The 18,945-nt window shown below is 38.4% G+C and overlaps 1 protein-coding gene across 3 annotated transcripts in view; it reads left to right on the forward strand.

Annotated features, from left to right (window-relative positions):
* Positions 1-18,945, forward strand: part of LOC117409320 (collagen alpha-1(XXV) chain-like) — a 190,395-nt gene that overhangs the window by 165,926 nt on the left and 5,524 nt on the right. Inside the window, exons 20-30 of one of the 3 annotated variants that reach the window (XM_059000509.1) lie at positions 2-82; positions 468-530; positions 1,434-1,484; positions 1,995-2,021; positions 2,534-2,614; positions 4,709-4,744; positions 8,309-8,362; positions 9,213-9,266; positions 9,855-9,881; positions 11,735-11,788; positions 13,561-13,647. In XM_059000509.1, the coding sequence (XP_058856492.1) occupies positions 2-82; positions 468-530; positions 1,434-1,484; positions 1,995-2,021; positions 2,534-2,614; positions 4,709-4,744; positions 8,309-8,362; positions 9,213-9,266; positions 9,855-9,881; positions 11,735-11,788; positions 13,561-13,647 (615 nt within the window). Of the gene's footprint in view, position 1; positions 83-467; positions 531-1,433; positions 1,485-1,994; positions 2,022-2,533; positions 2,615-4,708; positions 4,745-8,308; positions 8,363-9,212; positions 9,267-9,854; positions 9,882-11,734; positions 11,789-13,560; positions 13,648-14,086; positions 14,165-18,945 lie in introns of all 3 variants that reach the window. The other 2 variants (XM_059000514.1, XM_059000518.1) reach the window with 2 other exon arrangements.

Genomic DNA, 18,945 nt, shown 5'->3' on the forward strand with positions numbered 1-18,945 from the left:
GGGTCCCAAAGGTTCAAAAGGTGACATGGGTATCCCGGGCATGTCAGGAGAGAAAGGAGAAATAGGTCTACCTGGATTGCCAGTAAGCACATTTGAGAAGTTCATTTTTTGTTGTGGTCTACATATCTGTGTCGCAAGAAAGTTTTGAAAAAAAAACAAACATGCGAGTAAAAGAGATTACAGGAAAAGTAAGGTGGAGTCAAGGAGAGGTGGAGATGCCAACACCACCTGAATATTACATTCCGTCTATCAAACCACTGAAAAATGTAACTTGCTTTATTGTGTCTAAGTGCATCCATTAGTCACCGCAGCCTACCGGTGTGGTCTCCTGCATTGGAGATGCCGTTCAGAGTGATTCTAAGTATACAGTATGTTTTCTTGGGTTCATGTCTGGGCTCTTGGCAGAGCATTCAGCTACAAACTAAGTGGGACATGATTTAAAGTAAACTGGTTTACTTGTTTTGCAGGGTGCTAATGGCATGAAAGCAGAAAAGGGAGATTCTGGTTTACCTGGTCCTCAAGGTCAATCTGTAAGTGTTGGATGTTGCTTTTGGGGGCTATGGATATAGACTGAATATCCCAAACTATCACATAGTAGGCCTATATTTGAATCAGAAAGTATTTATTGAAACCACCTTGTGCTTAACTAAGTAATGGAACTAATGAAATTCCTTGTCAAAATGTATTTTGTTTTATCCTTACGTTCTACAAGAATGCAACCATATCTGTCATCTAAGTGTTTGATATGCCATCAGTACTGTTAACCAGGTTATGTTTCATCGGTGCAAATTAAGTGGTACGAAATTATCCTCTTATCTGTCTTCAGTTATTGATTGAGATTTCGGTAACAAATCATACACACCTATAAAGACAGGGATTAAAAAAAAAAAAAAGTAATGTGTGCCACATTATCGTTGAATCCTGCATTGCATGACCTTATAAATGATAAGGTTACAAACCGAGCTGTTTTGAAAATGAAAGCTAATTCCAGTACAGTACTGCTACATTTAAACAATTCATGCAACATGTTATACTAACTGGTTTGTTCATAAATATGTATGCTTACACCCTGCCTTTTTACTGCATTTGTAAATGCTGTACAATTCTGAAGAAATTAACTAAGAAGTAATAACAGAATAAGGGATATCAACCAAAAAACATGCTGGGTTTGTTTTATATATTTCATTTTATATATATATTTTTTGTCAGGTTTTTTTCAGGTTTTTAGTTACTTCTGTCGCTCAGCGCTGGTAATAATGTTATCAGTATCTATCTATCCTTTTAATAATATGTTTGTTAAGTAGTGTACAGCATTCAATTTGTAAAATCTGCTACAGAACCATAGTCATAGGAAAATGAATAATTGAAATAGAGTGGGTGGTAATGATTAAGTTAAAGAGCAAGCACTAAATATTTCTATGTGTTTCACACAGCTTATTGGTCCTCCTGGAGCTCCAGGGCCCCAAGGCTTACCAGGCCCAATGGTGAGTGTTTAAGCATGCAGAGTATGTACTGTTTGTTCTATTCTACACGCAAGCTCATTACTGTCACCCTGGAACAAGCTTTAATGAAGAGGCGATGTACTAGACTTCAACTTCTAGAAGGCTGGGTTTAATATTTGGTGACCTCAACCAGAGTATTACTGGTTAGTAGTCCACCACGCAGTACCTTTTTATAGGCAGTCTCGAATGAGATGGAGACTGAACTTGTTCCCTCAGCCTCTTCAATAGAGCGGAGTTTGTTGGTGAAATGGTTAACTGCAAGGTTCGGGTGCTTGTTTTCATGGAAACAAACTGTAATCTGGAATTCAACTGTGTGTTGGGCGTATGAACATACATGTAATTGAATTGTGGTGACAGATGTGCAGTTTAAAATCTTGTGTTTTTTGTACTATTTTGCATGGCATGTGTATTCTAAAACTGGTTCAGCTAGTTATCACAATGGATTGTTATGTGATTTTTTACTCATTTGCCTTTTGCATTGTGTTCTTGCAGGGACCTAATGGCTTCCCTGGACCCAAGGTAATTCTTTAGTAACAAATACAGTGGATTATGTTACATCCTCTGTGTTTATTGCTTTCATTAATTCTGCATGCACCAGTCCATTTGTCTGTGACTCATAAAGTTAATGTGAATGTGTCACTTTTAAACATATAAGCTCAGATGCTAAAAATAAAACCTGAAACACTTTTGTCTTTACAAATTAGGATAAAAATAACAGGCATAAACCCATTGCTTTACTGCTGAGCTTCATGATTTAAAAGTAATGTAATAACATAATTAAATAATTCACTGCAGAATTCCAGTACGTTCGAAGCAAATAGATTTTTGATGATGAACGCAAAACATTCAACACTAACTGTCATTTTTACCTATGTTGTAAAGAACCTATCCTACAATTTTGTTGTGGCTTGGCACAGCCTTATTTCATTACACGTACTGGAAAATGCAATGGGTTCCTAAGATGACTTAACTTGGTCAGAACTTTAACAGTCCCTGTAGCACACAAGGTGGAACTTTGCTTTTACCTTTAGGGTGAACCAGGGTTACATGGTGTTAAAGGAGTGAAGGGTGAGCCAGGGCATAAGGGCGACAGAGGACCCCTTGGTCTCCCAGTAAGTACAGTAAAAGATTTTCAATACCAATCACATAAATTTTATTATTTTTATCAGCTGCCACACAACTCTGGTTTACTCGCCAAACTACCCCCCCCCCCCCCCCCGTCCCCACCCCGTCCCATCCCGGTGCTAAAACCTCATTCAGTAACACAAAATAATTTTCATTTGTATAAGGTAGTAACATCCATCCATTGTTTGTTTTGTTTTCATTTATTATTTGTCTGCATTATTACTCTCATGACATCCCCTGCCTTGCCAACACTTCTTAAAATTGAAGTCTCTTACATTTTGTAAGAATATTAGCCTTATAATATTTTATCTGATGTTAAATTTCTTATGTGTAGACATAGTACAAGTTTTGCATCTTTCTTAAAGTAGACACATCGGGGGACATGTATCAAGTGTTGGTGATGGCCTTAAGGCCATAGCACCGAGTTTACACCGGCCTTAAAATTGCCCTGTATGTATCATGACACTTTTGGCAAGTTAAGGCCGTGTTAGCACAGCCAAAATATGTTCCGCCGTGTAATACGCTCCACCACTCATTAGTCATGCGTTTTAAGGCGTGCCAAACCTTCATTATATGCATGGACAAATTGTAGGTGGGGCTCATTTGTAAATGAAGTCTGTGATATTAAAATGAGATTTTTGAAGCGACAGAACAGCAGTGGCGGCCCTAAAAGGGTCCACAAATAAGACTGATTTCAAATTATTTGGGCGCAAAGAAAAAGTCAGAAAGCAGCTTATAGGAAAGACCATTCATTCTGGCAGCAGTCATAGGGGCCTGGAAAATGCACAGCATTTTTAAAAGAAATTCACGAATGACAACAAAAAAATAAATAATAATTTCACGGAATGTCACAAAACATTTTTTCTATTTACATTATATTCTACTGATGTAAGTTGCCTATGTGTTATCATTGATAGTTCATCAAGAACATTTTTACATGTAAAATACTGTAAGGAAAATAAATTATTTTTCACAGTAGGCAGTCAAATACACGATTTTCGTGAAATTAGTGATTTCGTGAATGTTCAGGGGCATTTCTTGCAACGGAGAGTGCAGACTCCTAACCCTCATGAACAACCCAGGAACAGAGGGAGAGTGCTGAGAAGAAGGGAGAGTATTTAGGGTCTGCATTACCCTTTTTGATCTCCCCGAGGATGAAATTATAGCTCGATACCGGCTATTTCATTATGTACAATTTGGTCATATAATAAACTTGGTTCATTATATCCTTTACATGACGTATATTTGGTTTTATCCATTGCATAATAATAATATAATATAAAGTCAAGACACATCATTGCCTCTTCAAATGACCTACATATTGTTCAATTGAGGTAGCCCATTTGGAGGGGAGGCGTTAATTTTCAGATTAGTCTGTTAGTCTGTGCTACCGTAGCCTATTTTTAGGGTTTCAGAACACTGGCGCAGCGGAATTTTCGCATTTAAATGTGCCTGCTTACGTCGTGCCTCATTAATTTTGGGCCAGTTAATACATTCAGGAATACATTTTGCTCTGTGTCAGTCGATCTTGATACATGTCCTCCATCATGTTTTATTTAAGACTGTCCTATACAGCATTAACATGTACTTGCATCTGCATGTTTGCTGTGTGAGTTTTGAAACCCAATAAAATATGTCTAAAAAATATAGATATAAAATATATAGCTTTATGTTATTTTTTTCATAAATAAGGTAGTTGTGAAATGGTACCTTGTATTTACATGTAATGCATGTAAACGCCCCAAATGCAATGACTTAAAACTACAATTCCCGACATCACCCACAAACTCTGTACAACTATATAAGTAGATAAAATATTCCGCTCAATACATGACACATACAAAATATTTGTGTCCTCTTAGTAAGTGATAATTGAGGATTGATGCAAACCCTAATGTCGTCGACAATGACAGTACATTTAAAGTTGTATCTGTAACTGGAATTTTAACAGTAAACCTTAAGTGTGCCACATCCCAATAAACACTTTTGAATAACCGTGTCTACAATTGTGTCCATTTCATTGTTTCAATGTGTACTAATCCCATATTCATCTCACTCATGTTACCCTCATAACCGTACAGGGAGCGTCTGGCTTAGATGGCAAGCCAGGACCCCGGGTGAGTTCCTCACGTTTCACCTTCCGCACTCCGCTTCATGTCATCCTGGCCGCTTGCTCTCTCCTTTCTTTGAAGTATTTAACATTGGAAAGTGATACCTGGATTATATAAAAAGCTTAGGAGATAAAGCGCTTTGTGTGATTATGTTATTGCCAAATGAACAGGGACATTTCAGAACATAAGGGATGTATTCAGTTAATCTGAATAGTGATGTATCTTAATACCGCCGTCACTGAAATTTTATGAGAACTAGCAGCTCTAACAGTTTTGTCCCAACACATACAACTTCAGGAGTAGCTTTTTATTGATTTTACATGGCTGTGGTGTTTAGATTCACCACTGTTTAGATCCATTTGATACACCCCAAGGAGTCATAATTGGTGGCATTATTAAAATTAGCCGCTATTAGGAAAATGTTATTAGAGTACAGGTTTTAGGAATGGTAAAAGACCATCAGGCCCACAAAAGCCTGCCCCTAATTGGTGGATCTGTATCTGAAGTTGTTCGACACAGTGTAAATATAGATCATTGTGACCTATAGTAGTATTTTTCCAGGCTGTAATAGGATAGCAACAGGAATGAGACTCAGAGACCAGAAAACTGTAGTTTAAAGCTCTGGTGCGCATGTTTTATTAACAAACAAAAAAACACACTAACAAATAAACAGGCACAAGGGCCAAAACAAATGGTTAAACAAAAACATTCAGCTGTCAGGCTGGGTATTCGCCTTCAATGACCCTTTTCTCAACAACACTGTATATACAACACTTACCAGCACTCCTGTCAAACACCAGCCTCCAAACAAAGGATTTCTCCTCCTTAAATACCATGTGGATGGAGCCTAATTAACCATTAAGCATTCAATTAAGGCTCCAGCCACAGTCTCACATGTTTTATGGTAGGGAGGATTTTAACTCCCTCCCTGCCAACCCTATATTCCCAACACCCACACACTATTTACATGTATGGCTTTTGCCCTGCCACACACCTCCCCTCATGTGTGCAGCACACATGGCCACAACCAGCCACCTTGAAACACCAACCACCACCCCCCCCATGTCCATCTTTCCCGACTGGATTCTTGTGGGTGGGTTGGAGGACGGGTTGGTTCTGACTGTGGTGGTGGTGGTCCCCTTACCTCTTCTTTCAACCAAGGTGGTCCTAGGTCTTCTTTTAAGGGGCATCCATTTAACCCCTCTTGTGACCCCTGGGCTTTTGTAAGGGGGTGCCCATTAACCTCTAAGCCCAAGTGACTCTTCCTCTTTTGGGGCTCCTCTACAGAGGGTGGCAACGCTGGCAGTGGCTACACTGGCAGTGGTGTGGGGTTCTCCGACATGGCGCACTCCAGCATTGGCAATGCTGGCAGTGGCGAAGGGCACTCCGGCAGGGGCGGTGGTGCTGGGCACTCCGGCACTGGGTACCCCAGTGGTGGACACAGTGCAGAGTACTCTGGCAGCACGGGCCATGGCATGTGGGTAGCCAGGCAGTGACAGCACAGCCCATGGCGCAGGGCTGTCAGACAGTGACAGCACAGGCCACGATGCGGGGCTCAACGGCAACAACAGCGCAGGTCGCAGGACGGGGCAATCCAACCAAGGCAGTTGGAGACAACAACGACTCCTCCCCTTTTGGCACTGGAGACAGCAACAGCTCCTCCTCTTTTGGCTATGGAGATGGCAGTGGCTCCTCCTCTGGCCTTTGGGTAGGCAGCTTCTCCCTCTGGCACAGGAGATGGCACCGGCTACTTCACTCGCCTCCGGAAACGGATGCTCCTCCCCTTCTTCCTCTTTCGGGCAGGTGGCAGCTCCTCTTCACCCTGAAGGGGGCAGCACACCATATAGTGCCCAAGCTCTGCACAGATGAGGCACCAACCTTAATCCTCCAGGCCTGCTGGAGAGCGTCCAAACCAGCACGCCAGGTGACTTGGGAGGCAGAGGGTTCCGTCTCTGGCTTGTGGACAGGCAGCTGGTCTTGTGCCTTAGGCGGAGCCACTCATCAAGGGACTCAACCTCATCCCAATGGTACGCCTCCATGAAGCAGGGGTCTTCGTAGGGGCACTCTTCCTTAAGGTGCCCAAACTCCCCGCAGGCTTCGCACCACAGAGATCCTTCAACTTGCCACTGCCGTTGCTCATCATGCTAGTCTTGATTTAGGTCCATGATTTTTTTTTTTAACTACAATCCTGCTCTGAGTCTCCAGGTGGCACAGTCCCACTTCTGACACCAAATGTAACTCAGAGACCAGAAAGCTGCAGTTTAACCCTTTGCGGTCCATTTATTTAGCGCGTCTCAGGCGCGTCAGGTCCAATTTATTTTCACAAGTGCAGTTTATTTTAGACGCGCTGTTTAAGTGTTTTTTTCACAGTAAAACAGGTTTAAAAGGCACTGCATATCAACAGGACACTCAGTACTGCATCTCTAGGAGGCTGTGTGGTCCAGTGGTTAAAGAAAAGGGTTTGTAATTAGGAGGTCCTCGGTTCAAATCCCACCTCAGCCACTGACTCATTGTGTGACCCTGAGCAAGTCACTTAACCTCCTTGTGCTCCATCTTTCGGGTGAGACGTAGTTGTAAGTGACTCACACACCCTAGTCTCTGTAAGTCGCCTTGGATAAAGGCGTCTGCTAAATAAATAATAATAATAATCTCTAGCCCAACCCCTTGTTCGCTGTATTTTTCAATACCTCTTCATAGTCGTGCATACCGATAAATCATCTCCTGATCACCAAACTCTTCAATAATGCGATCCAAGTCATTATTTTGTTACTATAACATCTCAAAAAGCTCTGCAGATGTTTGTGATATTCTTTTAGCACTGGATGCAGAAGCAGCTTGTTTGTTTACGTCCGTGTTATCTCTGTGGTGCCGGGGCTATGTGTATTGCTCAGATACGCCCCTTTTTTTTTTGGCTTCTCTCGACTCCTTTCGGTCTCACTCGGCCATTGAATGGTTTTCTCGGCTTTTTCCGGAGAAAAAACGACTAGAGACCTGTTTTTTACGTCTTTTTGATGTCGGACAGGGTCGGACATCGGACTGGAAAGGGAAAATTGTAATGTCGGACCTGGTCCGACGTAGGACCACAAAGGGTTAAAACACTGGTGCGCATGTTTATTAACAAACAAAAAAAACACTAATAAATAAACAGGCACAAGGGCCAAAATGAAAGGTTAAACAAAACAATTTGGCCCTTTTCTCAACAACAAAGTATATACAACACTTACCAACACTCCTGTAAAACACCAACCTCCAAACAAAGGATTTCTCCTCCTTAAATACCATGTGGCTGGAGCCTAATTAACCAACACTATATTCCCAACACCCACACACACACAATGTATGGCTTTCACACTGCCACAAAGGCATTGTCCTGTAATATAGTAGCTGAACTTTGAAGTTATTGGAGTGTATATCCTTGGAACAGTTTGTCCATTTATGATGAAATTATATATGGGTTGTTATTAGCAAAAATGTAATAAACGTTCTGTTACGTAATGCTGTGTTACGAGTAATTTGAACTGTTTTGAGGTGACATGCAACGACATTAACTGGACTACGTTCAATCCACAGGGTATGGACGGTCCAGTAGGTCCTTCAGGCCCGGCTGGCCCAAAAGGTGACAGAGTAAGTACAGGAAATTCATCCTTCGTTCCTTCTCAAGGTGTTCCAGCAACATTGGCATTATTTCTGAGAAGGGAAGAGTTGTCAACATTGCCTTTTTTATCCAGGGATCTAATAGGAATATCATGTTGTACAACATAACTGAAGGGCCAGCCACGCATCTCGACTTGAAGAACTGTAAAAATAACAGTTGAGGTGGTAAAGAGACTATAAGAACTACTATAGGGAACAATGTAAAATTTTTAGAATATAGCATTACAGTTACCAAATTATATTAATGAACATGATAGTGGGACACTTTATAACAACGCTGGCCTAATGTATTTAATTTACATATTGTGTGATACAGATCCCAAGTCAAAAAACTTTAACTGTTTCTAATTCCTGCTGTAGTCTAATAAAAATAAAAAAAACTGGCCACATTTTTTATCCACCATGTTTCAGAAATTGTTAACAATACATACTTCATATACATTTTCTACTTTATAACCACTACTTTTCCCACATATCAGTTTTACTTAACTAAGCCATTACCCTTACATTATGCCCCACTTTCATAAATAAATAGTCTTTAATCTCATGAGTTTTGGTGTGTTGCTTACAAGTATTAACCCACCTTGTTGCAGCTACTTAACAGCAAACATATATGGTAGTTATTGTACGGTATTTTAAAATCATACTGTAACTGTTGTAAAAAGTCAATTCATGGCTTGTTTCTTGGAAACGTCAAAAGTCAGCAATATCAGGAAACGTAAGCAACATCTTATCAAATGACTCATGGCTTTTAAATGTACTTCCTAGTGTTCTGTAGGGAGGAGTTCTAACTGAGCGTATTTCCATTATGTTTTTTAAGGGTGAAATGGGACCAGCTGGTGAACCTGGCCCAAGAGGACCATATGGATTACCTGTAAGTATTAAATGATGTCGATTTGCTTACCTGCTGTACATACAGTACATAGTTCACAGATATACTATACTCTATTTTTTCTGAAGAAAGTTCAAGCAAGGGTGTTTTATTATTATTTATTTCTTAGCAGATGCCCTTATCCAGGGCGACTTACAGTTGTTACAAGATATCACATTATACACATTACACATATATCACATTTTTTTATATAGAATTACCCATTTATACAGTTGGGTTTTTACTGCTCAAGGGTACAGCAGCAGTGTCCCCACCTGGGATTGAACCCACGACCCTCCGGTCAAGAGTCCAGAGCCCTAACCACTACTCCACACTGCTGCCCTGTGTGGGGTAGTGTTTATGGCTGTAACATAAAACCCAGAAGATGACAAAGTGGGTGTATATATTTTATGACAGTTAAAATTAGATAAGGAACTGTAAACTACTCATTGAACAATGTGTTGCCAAGTCTTAGTACAGTGTATTTTGCTGTGTCTGTGCTATGAAGTCCTACAGAAGTGGGTTTAAAGTAACAACAGTTATAACCTCTGTCACATCTGACAAGGTAATGTTTCTTTCTTTCTTTTTAAGGGCACAGAGGGGTCCCCTGGATTGGATGTAAGTGTACAGGGGGTCCATTTTTATAATCTACAGACTGCCTCCACAATTTGTCGTAAAGAATGTCCTTAGCAAGTTTCAGCACAATTGGACAAGCTCTCTCTCTCTCTCTCTCTCTCTCTCTCTCTCTCTCTCTCTCTCTCTCTCTCTCTCTCTCTCTCTCTCTCTCTCTCTATATATATATATATATACTGTATATACAGTCAAAATTATTGGCACCCTTAATAAAGATGAGCAAAAAAGACTGTATAAAATAAATAATACCAGTACTGAGATATATTGTAATTTTCCAACATGTGGAATATATTTGACTTTATTAATGATTCAATGGAATCAACCAAAATCACACATTTCTAAAATTATAAATTTATTTCCAAAACAAATGAAGTATCACAATTATTGGCACCCTTATTTTCAGTACTTTGTGCACCCTCCCCTTGCAAGGTTTTTCTATAATGTTTAATGAGATTGGAGAACACATTGGGAGGGATCTTAGACCATTCCTCCATACAGAATCTTTCCAGATTCTTGATATCCTTCGGTCTGCGCTTATGGACTGCCCTCTTCAATTGAAACCACAGGTTTTCAATGGGGTTCAAGTCCGGAGACTGAGATGGCCATTGCAAAATGTTGATTTTGTGGTCAGTTAACCATTTCTTTGTGGATTTTGATGTGTGCTTGGGGTCATTGTCTTGCTGGAAGATCCACTTGCGGCCAAGTTTCAGCCTCCTGGCAGAGGCAACCAGGTTTTGGGCTAAAATGTCCTGGTACTGGGTAGAGTTCATGATGCCATTGACCTTAACAAGGGCCCCAGGACCAGTGGAAGCAAAACAGCCCCATAACATCAAAGATCCACCACTATATTTTACAGTAGGTATGACGTTCTTTTCTGCACACACATCCTTCTTTCGACACCAAACCCACCGCTGGTGTGCGTGGGCAAAGAGCTCTATTTCCGTCTCATCTGACCATAGCACCTGGTTCCAATCGAAGTTTAGCAAACTCCAGGCGCTTACATTTGTTGGTTGCTCTCAATAAAGGCTTTTTTTCTGGCAACCCTTCTAAATAGCTTATTGGCATGGAGGTGACATTTAATTGTAGATTTGGATACTTGGTGACCCCAAGATGCAACCAAGTTCTGTAATTCTCCAACTGTGGCCCTTGGATTTCCCTTTGCCTCCCGAACCATCTGCCTCACTGTGCGTGGGGGTGTCCTCTACCAGGCAAGTTTACCACTGTTCCAGTGGTTGTGAACTTCTTAATTATTGCCCTAATAGTGGTAAGTGGTATATTTAGTTTTTTAGCTATTGTTTTATACCCCAGTGAAATAGGAAGCCATGGAAGGCCACAATACAGTTCCTTAAGACTGAGATGAACTTAAAGAAGTAGAATGTTGATGCAGATTTAATTTTGTTTGATTTTATTTATAAGAATCTTTAGGGGTGCCAATAATTCTGACATTTATCTTTTTGAGAAATAATTGTATTACTTGTTAATAAAAAACTGTTATTGAGAGTATCAGAATCTAAAGTTTGAGCAAAGATGTCAAAATTCATACTGTATGCTGCAATCAACAAAAGTATTCTCTCTGTCATTCCAAATTGGAAAACGGGCCTGCTTTTCATAATCTAATAAGGGATGTACTAATAAATAGCCTTAGTTTTCCAAACATGTACCCTCATTCATTATTATCATAACTTGAGTTAAAAGCCTTTGTGCATGTAGTTCCAAAGACGTTGTTGTGTTTTTCAGTCACAAGTTCTGTAACAGAGCCCATCCTTAACCTGAAGGTTAATGCACACCCAGTTATATTTGTTTGTTTAATATAACATGGCTGTTGTTGTTTTTTTCAGGGATTACCAGGCCTGAAGGCAGAGAAAGGAGATCCTGGTGAAAAGGGAGAAAAGGTGCCACATGTTATATTAATTGAACAGGCTCTTCTATCTGCATGTTAATGAACTTTTCACTGTCTGGTACCACTGGACTCAACACACCCACAATTATTTATTAATTACTTTATGATTGTATAAAGAATCCACATGAATACGTACATATTAACCTAATTATTAAAACAAATGGTTGTAAATGTAGGAATGTCTAATAGAAAACCAGTTCAATTTAACAAGAGACATTTGAAGGCTAACCTGTCCTTCCAGTTTTATAGTTGATTATTTTATTTTGGCTGTTTTTGTACCTGTCCTAATGACTCATGTTGTTACCAGAAATACAGATTTTTAAGAAAGCACAATAACTGATGATAAAGAGATAAAATGTGTCTGAACCTTATAGTAGACTTTAATTCACAAGCATGTATTCAGTTCATTGGTGCCTGACAGTGGATATTAATGTTACTACCCTAATGTTACTAACCTTGTATGTGTGTGTGTGTATATATATATATATATATAATTTTTTAATAGCATGGATATTTTAGATTAGGATGGATATTTTAGATTAGGTTGCATGTTTTTTATTTTCTCTAACTTGATTATAAAAACATTATTGAACAATTATAGCCCACAGTTCTATAAATTATACCATCATTTCATTTGCATCCCTTTTTTGCTGATGACCAAACATGCTCTCCAGCCGAAGCGCACATCCTTCAGAGAGTTGTCAGCAGTTCCGAAATGCTAGTGGTTGGAGAGTGTTTTGAAAAGAATGAACTCTGAATACCCAAGACAGTTTGATTTTAAATAAAGCAGCCTCAACAAAAATCACAAAACAAATTTATGTTGCACATTTTAATATACTGGAAATTTGAAAGCTGTTGCTCACGTTATCATTTGTCAGTCTTTTTTTTCACATGGAAAAAAGGGATACAAACATTTGACTTTGTTCTGTGACAGAGGCGTGTTCCCTGCTACTCCTTCTCTTCCCTACCGCCCTCTGATAAACTTTATACACTGGCTTCCTCCTAATCCTGCCTTTCCCTTCCTCTTACTTTAGAAAATTCTTTCAAAGTACAACCTGTGTCATCCTCCTTTCAGTCACTTTCCCTGCTTAACTATCCTTGTTTCTTATCACAAATGCACTGTCTCCTTAAAACACTGAAGACAAAATCTCCTTTAATCCAAACCCACCCCCAGCCCGCTCCATAATGTGCATTGCAGTGTAACCTAATATCCACTTACAGTGCAATGAGGATGACCTTTAAAACCTGCTTACCACAATGTTTTTTGAGTTATGTGATACATGATCAAATATCAGACTGCCTTCTCTGTTTTAAGGGCGCTCTTATAGCATTGATGATATCTCAAACACTGAAAGAGCATTTTTGATTGCCCATCAGTATTAAGAAACAGCTTTGCTGTACAGGTGGCATAAGAAATACATTCTTGGTACTAAACCAAGACTTACCTTATTAGTAAGATAATTACCATGTAAAATCAACAAAGTAAACTGTAAAACAGTAACCACTACCCAAACCAAAAAAAATAAAAATGTTTTTTATCCTAGTCTTAGAAAAACAACCTGGTTAAAGTCTCCTTTTATTCTTTTTTGTTATTTTCTTTAAAGGAACTATGGGATCCAGATTTGTTGTCACATACTTACAATTTCCAAACACCCCCTCCCCCAAATTGTTTTCTTCCTCACTGTACCTGATGGATATTTGCTGCAGGTGTCCTTTATAAGAAAAGAGAGGAATGTTGTTCTGACCACACCATTGTGTCCACAGGGGGAAAGGGGAAAGAAGGCCAAAAAAGGGCCTAAAGGGGAGAAAGGAGAACAGGGTGCTCCTGGATTAGATGCACCTTGCCCATTGGTATGTCAGCTATGCTTTAAAGACTCATCTCACCAAAACCAATGGAGCCAAAGAGAGGAGCAAGTCACTGCCTGAACTGATTTAGAATACGCCCCTTTTTAATCCATCCTTTTTGGGGGTATTTGACTGCAGTCAAAAGCAAAACACGATCCTTAGTAATATAACCTGTGAATTCCTCTGTTCCACTAAATTCCAGTACTATATGTCTTCTTAGATGCATTTCAAAACTATAAAAAAATCATTATCACTTTAAATTACTCCCACAAAAATTGAAGTTTGACCAAATGCTGAGATTTCATTTTGCACTCGCTCATTAGAAGGGCCGATGTCTAAATCAGTGATGCCAGGGGTTGCTCCTCTACATGCTGTGTTGCTGCTCAGTTGAAGGGCCAGATTAATGCCTCTCTCAGTAACAATGCCAGTTACTTTTTACAAACAGGGATTCCGGGGATTTAAGGGTGAAAAGGGGGAGCCAGGTCAGCCTGGCCTGGATGGGCTGGATGCCCCCTGCCAATTGGTACAGTATTCTCTTTCCTTCCAACCCTGCATGCACATTCTTCCTACCTGACAATGCAAAGAGGGCTTTGCCAAGCAGCCAGCCTTGCATTTCCATTATGACCTGTGCATGGATGAACATAACATTTCTAATCATACATTTCCCACCTTAACATGATAGTTTCTTATACAGAAACAAAGGTCTCCAGTCATAGTCTTTTTTAACAAATGTCAGAGGATTTTTAAAGAGAATATAGTGCTGAACTTTATTCAGGTTAGAAAAAAAACCTTCCAAGGTTGACAACCCTTTCCTTTTAAAACAAAACTTACCTAAATCTTCTGGACCCTTCTTAATACAATACCCTACAGCCAATGCTAACACTTCCTACATATAGGTTGAATTGCCATTGTATTGATTATTTTATGTTATTTGCAATCAGTCTGTGTAGGTGCACTTGTGTTGCTCCAATATTGAGTTTTATTCATTTTCCCAATGGCTCTGTTTCTACTAAATTCCCTCTGCTGTTGAATATCGAAGTTCCCCAGAGTTTGTGTTAGGTTTCCTCAGTCCTAAAGGTCATGTGAGGATGTGACCATTAAACTCTGTTGGCTCCACCTGCTCGGTACCATTCTATAGATCAGGAGCCAATTGAGTTGAAAGGTCACTGCCTTGCATGACTTTCTGGAATGAATGAATCAAACACTATGATCAAGCAGCTAGAATTCCACAGTACTCAGTGAGTTTAGCTGTAAAATACTCAATTATTACAGTAAAAGAACTCAGCAAAATGACTCAGAATGATTTGAAACATCATAAAAAGTTAAATGTAAACAAAAACATGGTGTTTGAGACAACTTATTCTTTTAAAGTAATTTAATCTTTCCCCCTAAGTAATGCCTAATATATTTCTTCTCACTGTGCCGCCCCAAATACAAGCATGAACATCCTCCTCTAATGTGTACTAGACCTCTGCTCCCAACCTTCTCCCTTGTACCAATTCGGCAGTATTAGTTTCAACGGCTATACGCAAAATGGGTTGACAATTAAATGTTCACAGATATTTATTTTTTTAATTGTATTCTTGTAAGAGAATATAACTATAGTTTTAGTTGTAGGAATTTGAAGCTCCAGGTACAGTAATGAGAATATATATATATATATATATATATATATATATATATATATATATATATATATATATATACAGTTGTAGTCAAAAGTTTACATACCCCAATGGAAATTTATAATTTCTAAAAATTTCTCGAAAACAAATAATTATAGAAAAAATCTTTTGTAGCAAAAGTTTTGCTTTTGTGGATGAGAGAAAAAAGTTACAAGAAATAGATGTCTACAATTACAGCAATTTTTTTTGCAAAACTCCAAAAATGCTAATTCAGAAGTATTCATACCCTGACAAAGAAAATGAAATTAATAGATAGTTGAGGCACCTTTAGCAATAATAACCTCTTTTAAATTATTAGGATATTTGTCAATGAGCTTTTGGCATGATTCTTTAGTGACTTTTGACAATTCTTCAAAGCAAAATTGTTCCAGTTCATTCAAATTCCGAGGACTTCTCTTGTGCACAGCCTTCTTCAAACCATACCAAAGATTATCAATCGGATTTAGAGCGGGACTTTGACTACCCCATTCCAGAACCTTGATTTTATTCTTCTTTAACCATTCTGAAGTAGATTTTGATGTGTGCTTTGGATCATTGTTGTGTGATTGGCCAGTATTTTTTGGTATGCTATGAAATCCATTTTACCATGTATTGGAACAAAATTTCCTGTGCCATTAGTGGAAAAACAGCCCCATAGAAGGATATTGTGTGGAGGCTGTGTGGTCCAGTGGTTAAAGACAAGGGCTTGTAATGAGGTGGTACCCGGTTCAAATCCCACCTCAGCCACTGACTCATTGTGTGACCCTGAGCAAGTCACTGAACCTCCTTGTGCTCCGTCTTTCGGGTGAGACGTAATTGTAAGTGACTCTGCAGCTGATGCATAGTTCACACACCCTAGTCTCTGTAAGTCGCCTTGGATAAAGGCGTCTGCTAAATAAACAAATAATAATAATAATATTATTACCTCCATGCTTGACAGTAGGTATGGTGTTCTTTTCTTTGTATGCCTCACCAGACTTTCTCCAAACATAATGACTATCAGTGTGACCAAATAGCTTGATTTTTGTTTCATCACTCCACAAAACCTTTGACCGGAACTTATATCCATCATTCAAATGCCGTTTTGCAAACTTTAAGCGATTTTTAAGCGACATTTTGCTAAGTGTGGCTTTTTCCTTGGCCTGCGACCATTGAGACCTTCACCATGCAATACTCAACCTATGGTTGAAATAGAAATCCCACTTGCAGCCAATTCACTTTGAATATCTTTGGCAGTCAATCTTGGATTGTTATTAACCTTCCTCACAATTCTTCTACTTGTTCTTAGTGAAAGAAGCTTCTTTCATCCAGACCAAGGGAGCGTTGTGACAGTACCATGAGTACTTCTTGATAATAGAAACAATAGTTGAAATTGGTACTCAATGCTTGTAAATCTTCTTATATACTTCTCCAACTTTATGACAATAAATAATTTTCTGCCTAAGGTCTTCCGATAGCTCTTTGCTTTTCCCATATTGACTTATGGTAATGACAGCAATCATTCTATGCCTAATCATTTTATACTCTCTAAGAATGTTCACCTACAATCCAGCATTTTCTAGAATCAGGTTCTGCATTATCATATTGAAATGTCTAGCACCTCGTAGACAATACTTTCATAGCATCAAAGGGTATGAACACTTTTGAATTAGCATTTTTGGAGTTTTGCAAAAAAAATTGCTGAAATAAAAATTGTAGATATCTATTTCTGGTAACTTTTTTTCCTCGTCCACAAAAGTAAAAATTTTGCTACAAAAGATTTTTCCTAAAATTATTTGTTTTCGAGAAATTTCTAGAAATTTTAAATTTCCGTTGGGGTATGTAAAATTTTGACTACAACTGTGTGTTTGTGTGTGCGTGTGTATTGTACATTAAGTAATGCATCACTGTACTCTATTCTTAATTTCTATATGCTTGAAAAACCTGTATATTATACAAATTATTATGGTTCAAGGTGGGTATTATTCTGATATTTTGGCTTATTTTTTCATTCATCTTGTTTTCCTCAGCATCATGATTTTGCATGAAACACATGAAGGTTTATAAATATGACTAGATCACGAGATTATTGTACTTAACTACCATTGAAACAGAAACTCTTTATGGTGATAACAGAACAGAATACAACTGCATGAAATTGCAATGTGATATTGTATTTTGTCTGCATGAAAGGGTTTTTTGCACACGCCACTGAAAAGGGTAGTTTTCTATATTAGTTTAATGCATATCTTTTAAGTACCACATTGCTGCTTTTCAAAGTCAAACTGCAGCTTCCTGGTAGTCAATCACTTTATCCGAAACTCAGTTTCCAGGTGATACAGTATGAAGAAACAGTCATTTAAAGGGCTAATATAACAACTGATATTGTTTAAGAAGAATTGCTCCCTTGAATTTCCATAAAAATATTTTGCAATAAAGCAATCCAGTGTTGAATATTAGAATTTATGGAAATTGGGCCATTGTTTTCCAGATTTCATAAAATTCTTTTTAAGAGCTTGTTCAGCACTTCTAGCAAAACTAGAATGCATGGCAAATCAGTGGAAACTACTATTAGTACCATTAAATACTGATACTGTATAAGACAGGGAGGGGGGTAATTAGGCTTGCAAGGATTTGGCAGTCATACATTAAACAATAAAATATTCCTGAAGTGTTAATGTTTGCATACTTAGACTATCCACTTCTCACTGAAGAAATACACTTTGTTAACTTTTGTCATTAATTGGTCATTTTGGAATATCCACAACCTGGTGTTTAAAACACTATGAGGAAGGTGTACTAAGATGGGCCAGTCGCAGCGCAAACATACTGCAATTTACTTTTTCGTTGCGACACTTAACAAAGTAAACATTTTGTTGTATGTACTAAGAGAAATTATTTTAATGAAAAGAGCCTCAATATACTAATTTAAATAATTGTTGCGTCTTCTTAGCGAGATCTCTATTGCGAGAGTCGGGCGACATTGTTCAAATAAATAGTGTGAGTTGAGTTGTGGTTTGCTGCAGCAGAGGGTGTCCGAAGGATAACGTCTATACATGCATGGGTCCAAGAATCTGCATAACGCATTCTGTTCTGTCTTCATTTTACCTATTTTAATATATATATATAAATGAAAGGCAGTTTAAATCAGATTATATAGTGGAGCCATACTATCCCCAAATAAAAAAATGTGTTGCTATCAAAAAGCTTTTCATAATCATACAGTACTCCCTCAGTAAACAGGATATGTTTGTCCAAAATTAAAAAAAAATACAATAAAATCACGCACACACATACATTTATAGGCTCAATGTATTTTAAATGTATAAAGCATTGTGCTGAAATAACACTAATGAGTTTTGGGTAAACTTACACATAACATTATCAACAAAAATATAAATCTGAACAGTACACCTATACAGTGTACAGTAGTAAAATCAAATGAACACCTAGCACACTTTCTTTTTACTTTAGCCTGTAGGCTACCGGTATGGTAACACAAAATAAATCATGCTGCTGCATTGTACACATTGGTGTACAATTTGTATCATACTACAAATTCATATTATGAATAGCCTATAAGCCAATGTATACTGTCAAAAGTACACCCTGCTTTTAGAGAAAAATAGGTATTTGGCTGTTTGTCTCAAAAATGCATTGA

Source organism: Acipenser ruthenus, chromosome 2, assembly GCF_902713425.1.
Source record: "Acipenser ruthenus chromosome 2, fAciRut3.2 maternal haplotype, whole genome shotgun sequence".
NCBI classification, from domain to species: Eukaryota; Metazoa; Chordata; class Actinopteri; order Acipenseriformes; family Acipenseridae; genus Acipenser; species Acipenser ruthenus.